This window comes from Aspergillus flavus, chromosome 7 (genome assembly GCF_009017415.1).
Source record: "Aspergillus flavus chromosome 7, complete sequence".
NCBI classification, from domain to species: Eukaryota; Fungi; Ascomycota; class Eurotiomycetes; order Eurotiales; family Aspergillaceae; genus Aspergillus; species Aspergillus flavus.
The window spans coordinates 2,012,374-2,025,655 of record NC_092404.1 but is presented as its reverse complement, the minus strand read 5'-3'; the positions used below and the strand labels follow the sequence as shown (position 1 = coordinate 2,025,655).

The window sequence follows — 13,282 nt, the reverse complement described above, 5'->3', positions numbered from 1 at the left end:
TTGCTGCTCCCCACAACCGGATTTTCTATACTGTCTCACGAAAGACTATTCTGCTGATACTCATATCCGAAAGGACGCAGAAAATTGACTATAGTGACACTTCTTGCTGTATCTTCCTAGTCGAATGAATGTCTGACTATAGGTCTGACATCACTCGCGGGGACCGATATCGCTCTGACCTCTTGACCACCACTGGATTGGAGGGGAACACGGCAGAGTCATGGCCTTGGATTGAAGGCAAGGCAATGACGGCTACTTCTGGAACAGGAAACGCTCCTGCTCCGGACGCTAGTGGGAATAATGAGCATGTTTCAATCATCCAGAAGATGGTTTCCGCCACCTGTGGCAGCGTTTTAACAAATCTACTAGGTATGTCTGTTACTGAATCTGAATTCGATCTTCTCAACCACGTTTGGGGATGAGTGTTATGTATCTATATATACTAACACTGTTGAATAGTGACCCCTCTTGACGTCGTTCGAGTCCGCCTACAATCCCAATCTGCGATTAAGAATACATCCCCTTTTAACCACCACACGGCGCAAACGTTGAAGAACATGCCCCCGAATTTAGGAGTGACTGCCTGTTGCCGTGAAGTTTTTTGGATAGGTCAGAATACTCAGGTGTGTATGGTTGGGCCCGGCGCAGGAGCTATTGGATCTCCTTCGCCTGTTATCGCGGATTGTGCCGTGGAGGAAGTTCAGCGGAAAACCTTTACATCCACACTTGATGGCCTACGGAAAATCGCTCGGAATGAAGGCGTGTGGACTCTTTGGCGTGGACTTAGTCCGACCATGATGATGAGTATACCGGCAAATATCATCTACTTTGCGGGATACGATTGGTTGCGAACCGATGACAGAAGCCCATTAAAGAGACTTCTGCCAGATGCCTATGTTGCATTTATATCAGGCTCTGTTGCAAGAGTTGCTGCAGCATCGGCCATTAGCCCGATCGAGATGTTCCGAACCCGTTTACAGGCTACCCCGGGCACCGGCGCAGGGCATTTCAGGGCCACTCTCGAGGGATTACACCATATGACCAAAACTCAGGGCTATGGTTCGCTGTGGCGAGGGTTAACGCTCACTATGTGGCGCGATGTACCCTTTTCTGGTCTGTACTGGTGGGGATATGAGGAAGTAAAAAAGCATCTCATTGAGGCACGTCATAAAGCCCATGACCGCCTTTTTCCAACTGGACCGCCCTCTGTGAGACACCAACATGAGGACGACATGCATACGCCAACGTTCCTTGAAAGCTTCATCGCGGGTGCTGCGTCAGGCTCGGTAGCAGCATTTGTCACAACTCCTTTTGATGTGGGGAAAACACGCCAGCAAGTTTTTCGACACATGGGGGATGAGAAGAGCAGCGTACCGCGGGGCTCTCTGCACCCTGAACAGCTTTCCTTGCCCAGGTTCCTCATGCATATCTTCCGCGAGGAGGGTACGGCCGGGCTCTTTCGAGGCTGGGTAGCACGGTGCTTGAAAGTAGCACCTGCCTGCGCCATCATGATTTCCACATATGAAGTGGGTAAGAAGATGGCAAGGGGCGTCAACGAGAGACGTCATCCTGTGGAGGAACATTCGGACTCTGTATGAGGAGTTGCTCAGTCAGCCTGATTTGCTGCTGGGATCAAAACACAACGTAACCGCTCGCGACACCTCGCGTTTTATTCGAATTTTCCAGCATGCCCTACATGTGTACATGTGTACATGTAGGGCCGTGAATACCCCCGGCATTATTAGTTATTGTTTAATTTTGTAGCAGAATTTCTGCTCCTTGTTATTGTTTTTTGACGATACCGCATGAGTCAAGTTATAGAGCATCTATTTGTACTTTATTGGGGTTGAATGGTGATTCTGGTCGCTACACTCCAAAAGCGTTGCATTCTAGTTATTGTGTACATACTTATATCTGGCAATAGAGCTAACAAACCCCCCTCTTTAGTGTATTATAGTGACTAAACTATCGTCAACATCTCCGTTATACTAAGATCTTTTCAGTTTCAGTGCCACTCAGGGGCCAGTGCTGCAGACAATAGGGTAAATCCAACATAACTAATAATATGAGAAAGTGAGCTATCAATATATAGTAAAAGTTCTATTAGGAAATCAGTTTTTTTATGTTATAGGGTTGTAGACTGTCATGTGCTGGGTAAGTCACGAGGTGGTATTGATCCCCGTGGATCCGAGCAATCGTTCTTTCCAACACTTTGGCCTCATGATTGGCGTCTCGATTGCCCTAGTCGCCTTTAGTACGCTTCCTGATGAGGCTGAATTGCCAAGGCTTCTGCAAGGCCCCAGGAATTGTCAGCTGCCATGGATTTTAATCGAAAAACAGAGGTGGGATCAGATGATGGCTGTCATCTACCCATAATCATATCTTTTCCACCCCTAAAGTCTGAAGTATGGTTCAATATATTCCCTCCCAGAGAAAACAACCACTATGGCGATCAGTAGCGACACGAACAGTGAGGGGTCTATTCAACTCGAGAACGAGGTAGAGTAAGTCTCATAGCTATAACTGCCCACCCTATTTGATATTTTTGTCTGAATGATTATAGTGTTGTGGCGGTTCCTGCGATTGGAGCAGATCCACAGCGAGCGTGGATCGGTGATGATTTCCAGAGGCCATGGCTCATCTCAGAACTGACACGATATATTCCTAATGTGCGGGTGTTACTGCTGGACCATGGACCGCTAGATCGTCAAGATGATCTGGACTCTTTGGCCCATCATCTCTTGAAGCAGATACACGCAGAAAGGCAACACACTGTATGCAGCGCTTATATATTGCTGCACAAATACATGAGATTAGTAACACTATACAGAGCGGAAGGAGGCCGATACTCTTCATCTGCCATGGTACAGGTGGTCTTGTCGCCAAAGCAGCGCTTGCCATTGCCGCACACTCAACGTCGAACCTCGCGTCGATACTAACAAGCTGCTATGGGATTGCTTTCATGGCAACCCCTCACCAAGGCTCGAGTTATCTTTCAGCTCCTGAGTATGCTAAGTGTATCCGCCGCTTAATGCAACTCAAGTATCATGTTCCACACTCAATACGAGAGGTGCTGAAGCCCAGACATCCAAGGCTGTTGCAACTATCCAACCAATTCAGGTCCATATCTGCAGATATCAAAATATGGACATTCTTAGAGACTGTCGACTCTACACTCACAGTCGCCGATTCGGGCACCGTAAGCACAGTGGAAATGCATGTCCCAATCACTTCTATTCGGTCGGGAGTTCTAGATCTGGAGCACGAAAAGGTGATTCCGTTAGCCACGGACCACGTTGGTGTAGCATCCTTCAAAGGACAAGAACTCACAACGAGAATAAGCTTCATTAAAGAGCTCCAGCCAATCGTCGCCATGGCTGTACAGCTCTCCAAGCTACCAGATGCTCCGTTGCGCGTTAGTCGAGAGGTTATGGTCCAAGTCAATGGTTTCTTCGAAGACACAGCGCGGGGAGTCAGCGATGAGACGCCTCTCAAGCTCTGGTCAACGAAAACGCCACTACGAGAGTATCTGAAAGAGGGGCCTGCAATTTGTCTCACGGATCGACTAAAACAGACTGGTAGAATATCGTCCGGCTCAATCGATGACTCCTCGATAAGTGACTTTGATAGCAGACCATCATCTGCCGCTATGGCAGATACATCGTTTGCTATGCGAGATGGGGTAGTGGCGGAGGCTAGCGCCATCCAGTCTGAAACAGTTTCATCAAGACCGTCCATAAGAAGAACCCGCAGCTTCGTGGCCGCTGCTTCCCCCAGAATTCACGTTACGGAGGCGGCCGCCGACAGTTATTTCAATGTACCACAAGAAGAAGCAACGTCGGATATTCAAAGTGATACTGTTTCCAGTGAAGATCCAGGGCATAGAGATAGCGTGGCTGATGATAGAAAAGAGACCACTGCTGGGAGTTCCAGTCCTAGTAACGAGGGACAGCCCAATGTATTGTAAGAATTGCTTTAACACGAAAGTTGGATCACAGAATTGACTGACGAAACCAACCACAGAGCCAGTTTATCATCGAAATACAGGAATTTCCTACCTTTACCACCGCCCACAAGGGAGCGACTCCAAGAGGTTCGAGCAGAACTACCTCGGAGAGCTCCTCGATTTGACAGGCCAGAGCCAGGTAGCGAGAAGCTCTTATGGATTCATGTTCCATACACCCATACAGGATGGGTGCCTCCAGTTCTGTCTAAGGCTTGCAACGACCAGCAGAGGCCAGAGTTGTAAGGTCACTCCCTTTACATGCGCTACCTCTTTAGCTAACGTACTTCATCAGCTTCAAACAGTTCATCAATGATAAAAATTGGTACTCGCAAATTATTAGAGCCCGCCATCTGGAGCCTCATGCGCGTTTTGTCCGTCCCACATGTATCCATTCCAGGCTGAGCGATTCTTTGCCAATAAGCCCACCAGGGGAGCCCCGTGATCCACAATTAGCCTTATACGTAAGTCCAGCCATTCGATATTTGATAGGATAGTGTACTAACGATATGATAGCTTCCTTATGTAAGTCAGTTTATTGGACTTATAATCCCATTAGCTAAGGTATGATCACAGCTTCACTGGGATACATACTGGAATCTCCTTCAACGAAGAAAGGTCATCGAAAAGCGGCTACAACAGGGAAGATCCAAGCCAGTCCCTGAATACATCTCGGAGTCTCATGTGGAAACGAGATTGATATGGAAGTTCCTGGGCGCCGAGCCCCCTATTCATATACGAAGAACATTAGACCAGTATGGGTATCCAAATCTGCGATCCACGATAGCAAGAGACGACGATCAGATGCTATGGAAGCGGACTAGAAAAGTCGTCGATCTCAGTCACGAGCTTGGTAGTTCAATTCCCCTGCAAGATAATCCTGACTCTTCCAAGACGTTCGTCGATGGAAAAGTTCTCATGGTTGATCAGCTCTGGCTCTGGATCGTAGACGAGAAAACCGTCGTTACCTTTTTCCCCAAACAGGAGGCGACGACTGCTGAAGACAAACTATACGAACAAGCGAACCTTCATAACAGCATTTACAACGAGTTGAACGGGGACCTTGCAAGACGCTTTGAGACAGCCGGGGATCTCGCTGCATTGATAGTCTTGCATGCAGTCACTATCCTTCTGGACAGGACGCTGGACCATGATCTACAGATACTGCGGATCTTCGAGGAATCCATTAGCATCCTGGTACGCTACATTCCATCGGCGACTCCAATACAAAAGCTAATGTCAGTAGACTGAATCAACCACCAAATCATTCAAGCGCTTCCGCACTCGAGGGTTCATCGCTAGACCAGCTGATTACAACAGGACACTAGAAGGCAAGACAATGACCGCATCAGAGCGTGATGAAAGAGATCGTCGAGTAGCCAACCAAAACCGCGAGGATCTCTCTACACTTCTAGAACTGAGAGACATAATAGACGAACTAGGAACCATATTGAAACTTCTCGAACAACAAACCGCCACCGTCAAAATTATGGCGCAATATTTCGAAGACAAAGGATACGGCAAAGTCTTCATAGAATCCGCTCTTTCCCGACTTGAAGACTACCGCACTCAGGTTACAGACATGCGCGAGAACGCACATCTAGCACAGAAAGCTGTACGGTCCCCTGTCCTCATGCCACCTAACTTACCTAACGCTATGTATTCTAGGTCGAAAACCTCCTCGACCTCAAGCAAAAGCAAGCAAACGTCGACGAATCCCGTATAACCCGCTGGCAGGCAGAAGTAGCCCAAAACCAATCGCAGTCTGTAATGGTATTCACGATCTTCACTGTCATGTCAGTCACCACTCTACCCTATACTATCAATTACCATCTACAACCTTTTACTAAAGGAAAAACGTAGCTTCCTCCCGCTCTCGTTTTTTACCTCCCTATTCGGCGTCAATGTCCGCGAATGGAGCGGCGAAGAAACAAACCCCGACTGGGCCTACATGCTAGCAATATCAGGTCCGTCAATGAGTAAAAGCCCCTCTGAAGCCCACCACTAACCAAACACGACTCAAGGCCCAACATCCGCCGCAATAATCCTCATCGCCCTCTCCATGGCCTTCAGCGAGCGTCTCCGCGATAGCGTCGTAAAAGCCCACATCATCGGCGTCGGCATAATCACGGATTTCTTCCTGCTCCCCGTCAAAGGCGTATTCAAATTAGGAGCCGTGGCGTCCCCCGCAAAGCCGGCCCCAGGACAATCGGAAAGTACGGGACGTCTTGACAGGTATCTGGGGAACAGACGGTATAACAAGCAGTTTGAGGATGATATTTGGAAACGACATGAGGATCGGGTGATTTCGCCGTTGCCGGCGGTCCATGTATCTGATATGGAGGGGATGATGGGGTTTGATCTTTCTGAGAAGGGGGGTCGATGGCAGCAGAGTGTTAATGGCGCGTAGTTTTTATCCTACGTTATCTATTTATTTATCTATTTTTCTGATTTTTTGTATACGTTGCAGGCGGTTAGATACTGCTAAGGCGATCTTGCTGCCGGTTCTCTTGTAAAGACGGGGGTTAGGTAGAGAGGAACCAAGCTGTTGACTGGGAGTGAAGGAATTTCCTGGGGATGAATACCATCTATATAGAAAGGCAATCTAGGCAGTGCAGTTCAATGATTCATGTCATCGAAGGTCAGGTGAGCCTAACCCTCTAGGATCGTCACATGAGGTACCTACTTAATAGCACAGCTTGGTCAGTGATGCCGCTAAGAACCAATACGCTGCCAATCCGAGATTCTCGGTGAAGATCTTCTCAACAAGAGCTCGCACACCCTGTGCGGGAGAATAGGTCTTCACTCAAATTCGTAACTGCAGACGGGAAGCAGAATATCCACACTCCTTTTTCGCCGATGACGACGCTGCCGAAGGTTTTGATGCTCTAGCAATCCTGGATTGCTGCTACGCAGGTGCTACTCGATCTAAGATCGACAGGGTTGCAGACGTCCTGTCTGCCTGTGACCCCAGAGCAACAGCGAGGTCGCCCGCTGCTGGGTATATTTCATTCACCCAAAGATTGGCGAACTTGGCGCGCCAGTTGCGTGAGGTCCAACCTTATATGACGGTAGACGATTTGTTACAAAAAATCCAAGATAAGACGCCAGCTGCCCCAAATGCACAACTATCATACCTAGGCCAAAGCGCCCAGCCAATCGCTCTGCCGTGCAAGAAAAGGTCATCACAACCACCCAATCCGAGAATCATAGCCCCTACTGGAGCACCATCGTTCAGCAATGTTCTAGTGAAGCTTTTGGTAGCTGCAGCCTGCGTCCTCAGAGGAGACATAGGAGAAGCTGACAACAATCATTCGAACATTACCCTCAGATATCAATGTTTCAATTGAACAAGTCTATGAATCAACATCAACATCAATACTGCTACTTCTATCCATGCCGTGGTCAACCTTCTCCAGACTGTCCACCAGGATTGACCTCACTTTAATTGGGCTTATCATGGGTCCAGGACTCATTCCCCCGCATAAGTTAACATTACTTGTGCATTGGAGTACATGCTAAACCTCGTAGATCACCACACCCAGGCCACAGGCATGCGCGAGAACGCACGCACACCTAGCATAGAAAGCTGTACGAACTCCTGACCTCGACCATTAAATTTAACTAACACTAGGTATTCCACGTATATCGTAGCTGAAATGCAAGTCTACGATTCTATACGGGCCTGAGCTACGTAAAAGAGACGACTTGTTCATGAACAATTATTGTAAATTGAGAACAGAACCACAACTACAGAAGCTGCGGCGTACGTAAAGTACATGATATGGTACACAGGACTCCCTGAGGCTTTTTATCCCGACATAGTGGAGTGGAGATGATTTATGGGGAGAATACAATAGAGGTAGGAGGATAGGGAGAATCGGAAGTAAGGAATTGGGTAGTGAGGACGTGCAACACATTAGGACAAAAGAGATATTAAAAACACAGAGATATCAGAATATGCAATAATATGCAAAGACACGCTGGAAGAGGAACGGTTAGAAACAAGGAGAGGTTAGGCTATAGCAGGCGTGGCGGAGTTTAGAACATGCCACCACCCATGCCGCCCATACCACCCATGCCACCCATACCACCAGGAGCGGCAGGGGCCTTCTCCTCAGGGGCATCAACAATAGCGACCTCAGTGGTACCAAGGAGAGAGGCGACACCGCTAGCATCAACCAGGGCAGTACGGACGACCTTGAGGGGGTCGACGATACCCTTGGAGATCATGTCAACGTACTCGCCCTTGGAGCTGTCAAACCCACGGTTGAAGTCCTTGGCGTGCTCCTCAGTAAGCTTGCCAACAATGACGCTGCCCTCAAGACCAGCGTTCTCAACGATCTGGCGAGCAGGGCGGGTGATAGCATTCTTGATGATGCTGACACCGAGCTGCTGGTCGAAGTTGGCAGGCTTGACGTTGTCAAGGCCGTTGGCAGCGGCCTTGAGGAGAGCAGTACCACCACCAGGGAGGATACCCTCCTCAACAGCAGCACGAGTGGCGTTGAGGGCGTCAACGACACGGTCCTTCTTCTCACCGACCTCGACCTCAGAGGACCCACCGACCTTGATGACAGCAACACCACCGGAGAGCTTGGCCAGACGCTCCTGGAGCTTCTCCTTCTCATATTCGGAAGTGGTGGGGTCAGCCATGACACCACGGATCTGCTCACAGCGCTGAGCGATGGAGTCCTTGGTACCCTCACCGTTCAGGATGATAGTGTCCTCCTTAGTGATAGTGATGGAGCCAGTGGAACCGAGCATGTCAGGGGTAAGCTTCTCAAGCTTGATGTCGAGCTCATCGGTAAAGACAGTACCGTTAGTGAGAACACCAAGATCACCAAGGATGCTCTTGCGGTTGTCACCGAAGCCAGGAGCCTTGACGGCAGCAACCTGGAGCTGACCACGGAGCTTGTTCAGAATGCAGACGGCGAGAGCCTCACCCTCAATGTCCTCAGCAATGATGACGAGAGGGCGGCGGAGGGTAGTGGAGGCCTCAAGGGCGGGAATGATATCCTGAACAGCGGAGATCTTCTTCTCGGAAAGGAGGATCAAGGGCTTCTCGAACTCGACCTTCTGGGACTTGGTATCGGTGATGAAGTAAGGGGAGGTGTAACCGCGGTCGAAACGCATACCCTCAGTGACCTCAAGTTCATCCTCAAGGGTCTTGCCCTCCTTAACGGTGATAACACCCTCCTTGCCGACTCTCTCCATAGCAGTGGAGATGAGCTTACCAACGTGGGTGTCGCCGTTAGCGGAGATGGTAGCGACCTGAGCAATCTCCTCGCCGGTGGTGATGTCACGCTTGTTCTGCTGCAGGTAGTCGACAGCAGCCTCGACAGCAGCCTGGATACCACGGCGCAGATCCATGGGGTTGCAGCCAGCGGCAACATTCTTGACGGTTTCGGAGAAGATGGCACGGGCAAGGCAGGTAGCGGTGGTGGTACCGTCACCGGCGAGTTCGTTGGTCTTGGAGGCAACATCCTGGAGGAGACGAGCACCAAGGTTCTCGAACTTGTCCTGAAGCTGAACGGCCTTGGCAACGGTCACACCGTCTTCATGCAGTCAGTATCATCCTTCGGTTTGGTTTAGAAACGGTCGGGGTGTAGCGACATACCCTTGGTGATCTTGGGAGAGCCGTAAGGAGTGTCAATCAGGACATTGCGACCCTTGGGACCAAGAGTGGAAGTAACAGCCTTAGCAAGAGTGTCAACACCCTTAAGGAGCTGGGCACGGGCTTCGACGCCGAATTTGAGCTCCTACACCGCATTAGCATTCTAGTAATTCGGAGGGAAACAGTCCGGGAGCTGTCGGGAGGCTTTGGGAAGTCAGTGTCGGATAGTACGTACCTTGTGGGCAAACCGTTGCTGCTGGAGGTTGAAGCCAGAGGATCTGTAGAAGGGAGCGCGCTTAGAAGCGGCGGAAAGGACAGATGTCCTGGAGGAAAGAGCTCTTTGCATCTTGGATAAGAGAGGTAAATAAGAAAATACAGAAACAGAGTCAATTGATGGTTGAAGTAAGTCTGCCCGAACAGAACTCCCAGAGCAAGGACGGGTGCAGAGGAAGAAAGAAGGGAAGAAGGAGATGGAGATGGGGAGATGGGAGAAGAGAAGATGGAGAGGGAGGATGGAGATGAAGCCAAAGTCTCGAAAATTTTCCAGGCGATTCTCGATCCCCGGATGTCTTGGCAAAAGAAGCTCCTAGAATGGGTCACGTGGCTCGTTCCCGAGGGAATGTCTTCGGCTCGTCGGAAGCGGAAATTCGTATACATTACTAATTGCCGCTTATCGGCGTTGATATTGCTAATTAAGGACTATAACTTAAAGATTCAAAAGCGAAACAACACCAATCTGAAAAATAAAACTAAAAACAAAACAATACAAATATGAAGCGCATGCAAAATTGGAGTAAGTCAAAGAATAACAATGCATAGTCGCTGACCGAGGCCAATGAATGTAAACCAAAAGTTGGAAAGAGATCCCCATGTATTGCTCGGACTGAACAAAGCAGAACACCGTCTCGTCAACACTAGATAAAGCAAACCAAAATCCAACCTCTCAATTCAAGGTACCTTCAGACTTAGTTCAAGACAATAGAATAGCACTAAAGTCGAACTGAACCGGGGGGGGAACGACATCCAGTCGGTGAAGTCATGTTGTTTGAGGTTTATTCAATCTTCGTCACCAGGTTATCCTGAGTCTCCATGATCAAATCCTCATTTGGTTCAATATAGTTACCATGGAGAAACTGGTAGTTGTCACCATAAAGGACACCACCAACCGAGTCATCAGTGGAGTGGTAATAAGCTGGATGCTGGTAGCCAGCATATGGTGTATTGTGAAAGTCTTGATTTTCCCCGAGGGAGGTGAGGTTAGTAACAGCGTCTTCAGGAACAACTGCAGACATTCCCGCGATAGGATTATATCCAAGCATGTATTGATTCTCCATGTTGAGATTAGGTTCCAGTAGCTGTTGATAAGGAGCTTGGTAAGGCGTATTGTCATATGCGCTAGGAGCTGCGGCTACTGACTGTGCATAGGTCGAAGGAAAGCCACTAAACATATTACCCACTGGCTGCCTGTACCTCAAAGTAACCAGTTTGCTTGTAGCATTGTCTGACACAGGAGAGGAGGTTGGCTCTGAGTGTGGTTCTTGCTCGTTGGGATATTGGAGAAACTCAGCCCCAGGGACCAACAGCTCACCGAATCCATCGTTACTGCCGTCCATGTCCTCGTCTTCACTTTTGATCGGAATGACTTCACGTGGCTGGGGTTTGTGCAATTGCTTCTTGGGTCGACTTCTGCGGCGACCTTTGTCGATATAGTCTTCGTCAGATGAAGTATCGTCGTGAAAATTCATTTCTAGACCTTCATCCTCCTCGCTTCCTGCACTAAGAGGAGCTCTGAGGTTGCGTTTGGCTCCAGACGCAGTTCTGGTAGGTACATTCCCAGAAGACTTGTTCGATGACCCTACACCACCACGCCGTAGGGGAGGAGGGACTTCTTTGCCAGCATCGACACGACGGGTCCGAAGCTTTGCCAGATGCTGGACGATAGCCCCTTCAGTGACATTGTTTTTCATTGTACTAGCAACCTCAGACCAAGGAATCTTAATAGACTGGTTGTTGCAGACTGACTGTACGGTCAGTAAAAGAAGCTCGTTTAGGTTATCTAGCAACTCAGCGTCAGCTTAACCAGCAAACAACATCAATGTCTTCCAACCAAGGAAATACATACCATCCCAGCGGACAAGGGTGCGCTTCTTTGGTCTGTTCAAGGCTCTCTTGGAAGAACTCATAGTGTTCTGATAGCATAAGAGACTGCAAGTTACGTCAAATAGTGAATAGATAGCGCCTGTGAATACCCTTGTCGTAAGTCTGATTCACCGACAGTCACTGGAAAAGATGATGTGTAGAGTAAGGGTGGGCGTTGTACCAAGCTGTTGTAGAGAAGAACTGAGTGAAACAATATATGAAGAAGGGTGAGATGAAGTGAGAGCAGGTGTGTGACAGAATCGGATCGCTAAGTATCTAGGTATGGACATCAACTGAGATATGTAGACAGTAGGTGAAGCTCACAATCCGGGATAGTATAATGGAGAGGGACATCATTTGTTTGTATGCTTGTCGACTGGTACTCAGCCGCGCAGCCACTATACTGGACAGTCAATATTAAATAGATCCTGACTATATTATTACCATCTCGGAGATAGGAGCTCTGGAGTTTTGCTAATTTGAAACTACTGCCTATATTATAAGTAATGACCACTTTCATCTGTAGTTGAAGTATATAATATCTAGCCTTAGTAGATACCCCTAATATATATATACGTGTAGGGAGACGCCGAAGAAGAAAAGAGATTGTACAAACTTGATATAGCCAGGAAGTCTGACAAAAAGAGAGAAGCATATATATTGAAGACATGCTATTCTCCCAGTTCTGATTCGGTAATGGAGTATGCTGTAGGCCATGGCTAGAATATACTACTTTTGTAAAAGGTCAGGTGAAACGGCTTGCTTGATTGGTCATGGGCCCGGATAGTCACGTGGATCACATGACCCGAGATCCCGATGCTCCGAAACTCGACGCTTTGCAAAGCATCCCGTATCGGTTGCTTGATTCTCCCACCCCCAATTGAATACCTCATCCTCCACACACCGTCAAGATGGCATACTGGAAAGCTGCTGGTTTGACGTACGCATGATCCCTTATTATTCCACCTCTTGCTTCGAAAACGCCGAACTAACTGGACGTTTGACTTTTACAGTTACAACCGCTACCTGGCCGTTGCTGCTCGCGCGGTCCGCAGATCCCTCAAGGAGACCCCTCGTCTGGCTGCTGAGCGCCGTGGCCAGATGGACCTGCGTTTTGCTAAGTGGGAGGTTCGTTTTGGTGCCCCCGCTTGTTTTGTTGGAATCAATGGGTCATGAACTTGGGCTAACAATGTCTTTCTCACCAATATAGAACGGCAAGCAGGGCGAGGTTCGCTCCCTCGGTGAGGCCAACCAGGAGGCCGCCGTTGCCCACGCCGAGAAATAGACGCTTTTCGAAATCACTCGCATGCGATAATATGGGATATTTTTTACGAGAAGGGGGTTACAGTTGATGATGTGTGGTGCAGGAAATGATTTGGAGCTCTGTAGCATATTCGTCCGTTGACCTGGTATAAATAGAAAGAAAAGACCATTTCTTTCCTGCAAACGGGGCTGTCTAAAGTAGTTATCGTGCACTGTAATGCCGTTTGTACTCTGAGCGTAGTCACCGTAACCTGCGGTCCTTC

General features: G+C 48.7%; 5 protein-coding genes across 5 annotated transcripts; 3 read left to right on the top strand and 2 right to left on the bottom strand.

The window, feature by feature from the left end:
• Positions 1 to 128: 128 nt before the first annotated feature.
• F9C07_5904 (putative mitochondrial carrier protein) lies at positions 129 to 1,598 on the top strand (the record flags this gene model as incomplete). Its single annotated transcript, XM_041294829.1, has 2 exons — positions 129 to 369; positions 460 to 1,598. 2 exons carry the CDS (start codon positions 129 to 131, stop codon positions 1,596 to 1,598), a joined length of 1,380 nt encoding a protein of 459 aa, XP_041150444.1.
• Positions 1,599 to 2,135: 537 nt separating this feature from the next.
• F9C07_2281047 (uncharacterized protein) lies at positions 2,136 to 6,519 on the top strand (the record flags this gene model as incomplete). The annotated part of the gene is made up of 12 exons (XM_041294828.2): positions 2,136 to 2,504; positions 2,564 to 2,774; positions 2,831 to 3,963; positions 4,024 to 4,245; positions 4,299 to 4,467; positions 4,520 to 4,528; positions 4,580 to 5,200; positions 5,250 to 5,618; positions 5,672 to 5,799; positions 5,867 to 5,970; positions 6,028 to 6,409; positions 6,474 to 6,519. The coding sequence occupies exons 1-12, from the start codon at positions 2,446 to 2,448 to the stop codon at positions 6,517 to 6,519; spliced, it is 3,453 nt and encodes a 1,150-aa protein (XP_041150443.2). The 5' UTR covers positions 2,136 to 2,445.
• A 1,195-nt stretch (positions 6,520 to 7,714) lies between these two features.
• On the bottom strand, positions 7,715 to 10,192 carry F9C07_2281046 (heat shock protein 60). Its single transcript, XM_071510479.1, has 3 exons — positions 9,853 to 10,192; positions 9,621 to 9,762; positions 7,715 to 9,558 (listed from the first exon to the last, which is right to left on the bottom strand). Exons 1-3 carry the CDS (start codon positions 9,961 to 9,963, stop codon positions 8,045 to 8,047), a joined length of 1,767 nt encoding a protein of 588 aa, XP_071367040.1. The 5' UTR covers positions 9,964 to 10,192; the 3' UTR covers positions 7,715 to 8,044.
• On the bottom strand, positions 10,193 to 12,606 carry F9C07_2281045 (uncharacterized protein). Its single transcript, XM_041294813.2, has 2 exons — positions 11,740 to 12,606; positions 10,193 to 11,673 (listed from the first exon to the last, which is right to left on the bottom strand). Exons 1-2 carry the CDS (start codon positions 11,798 to 11,800, stop codon positions 10,670 to 10,672), a joined length of 1,065 nt encoding a protein of 354 aa, XP_041150441.1. The 5' UTR covers positions 11,801 to 12,606; the 3' UTR covers positions 10,193 to 10,669.
• Positions 12,607 to 13,223, top strand: F9C07_2281044 (mitochondrial ATP synthase epsilon chain domain-containing protein). Its single transcript, XM_041294827.2, has 3 exons — positions 12,607 to 12,696; positions 12,770 to 12,884; positions 12,967 to 13,223. Exons 1-3 carry the CDS (start codon positions 12,668 to 12,670, stop codon positions 13,039 to 13,041), a joined length of 219 nt encoding a protein of 72 aa, XP_041150440.1. The 5' UTR covers positions 12,607 to 12,667; the 3' UTR covers positions 13,042 to 13,223.
• Positions 13,224 to 13,282: the final 59 nt, after the last annotated feature.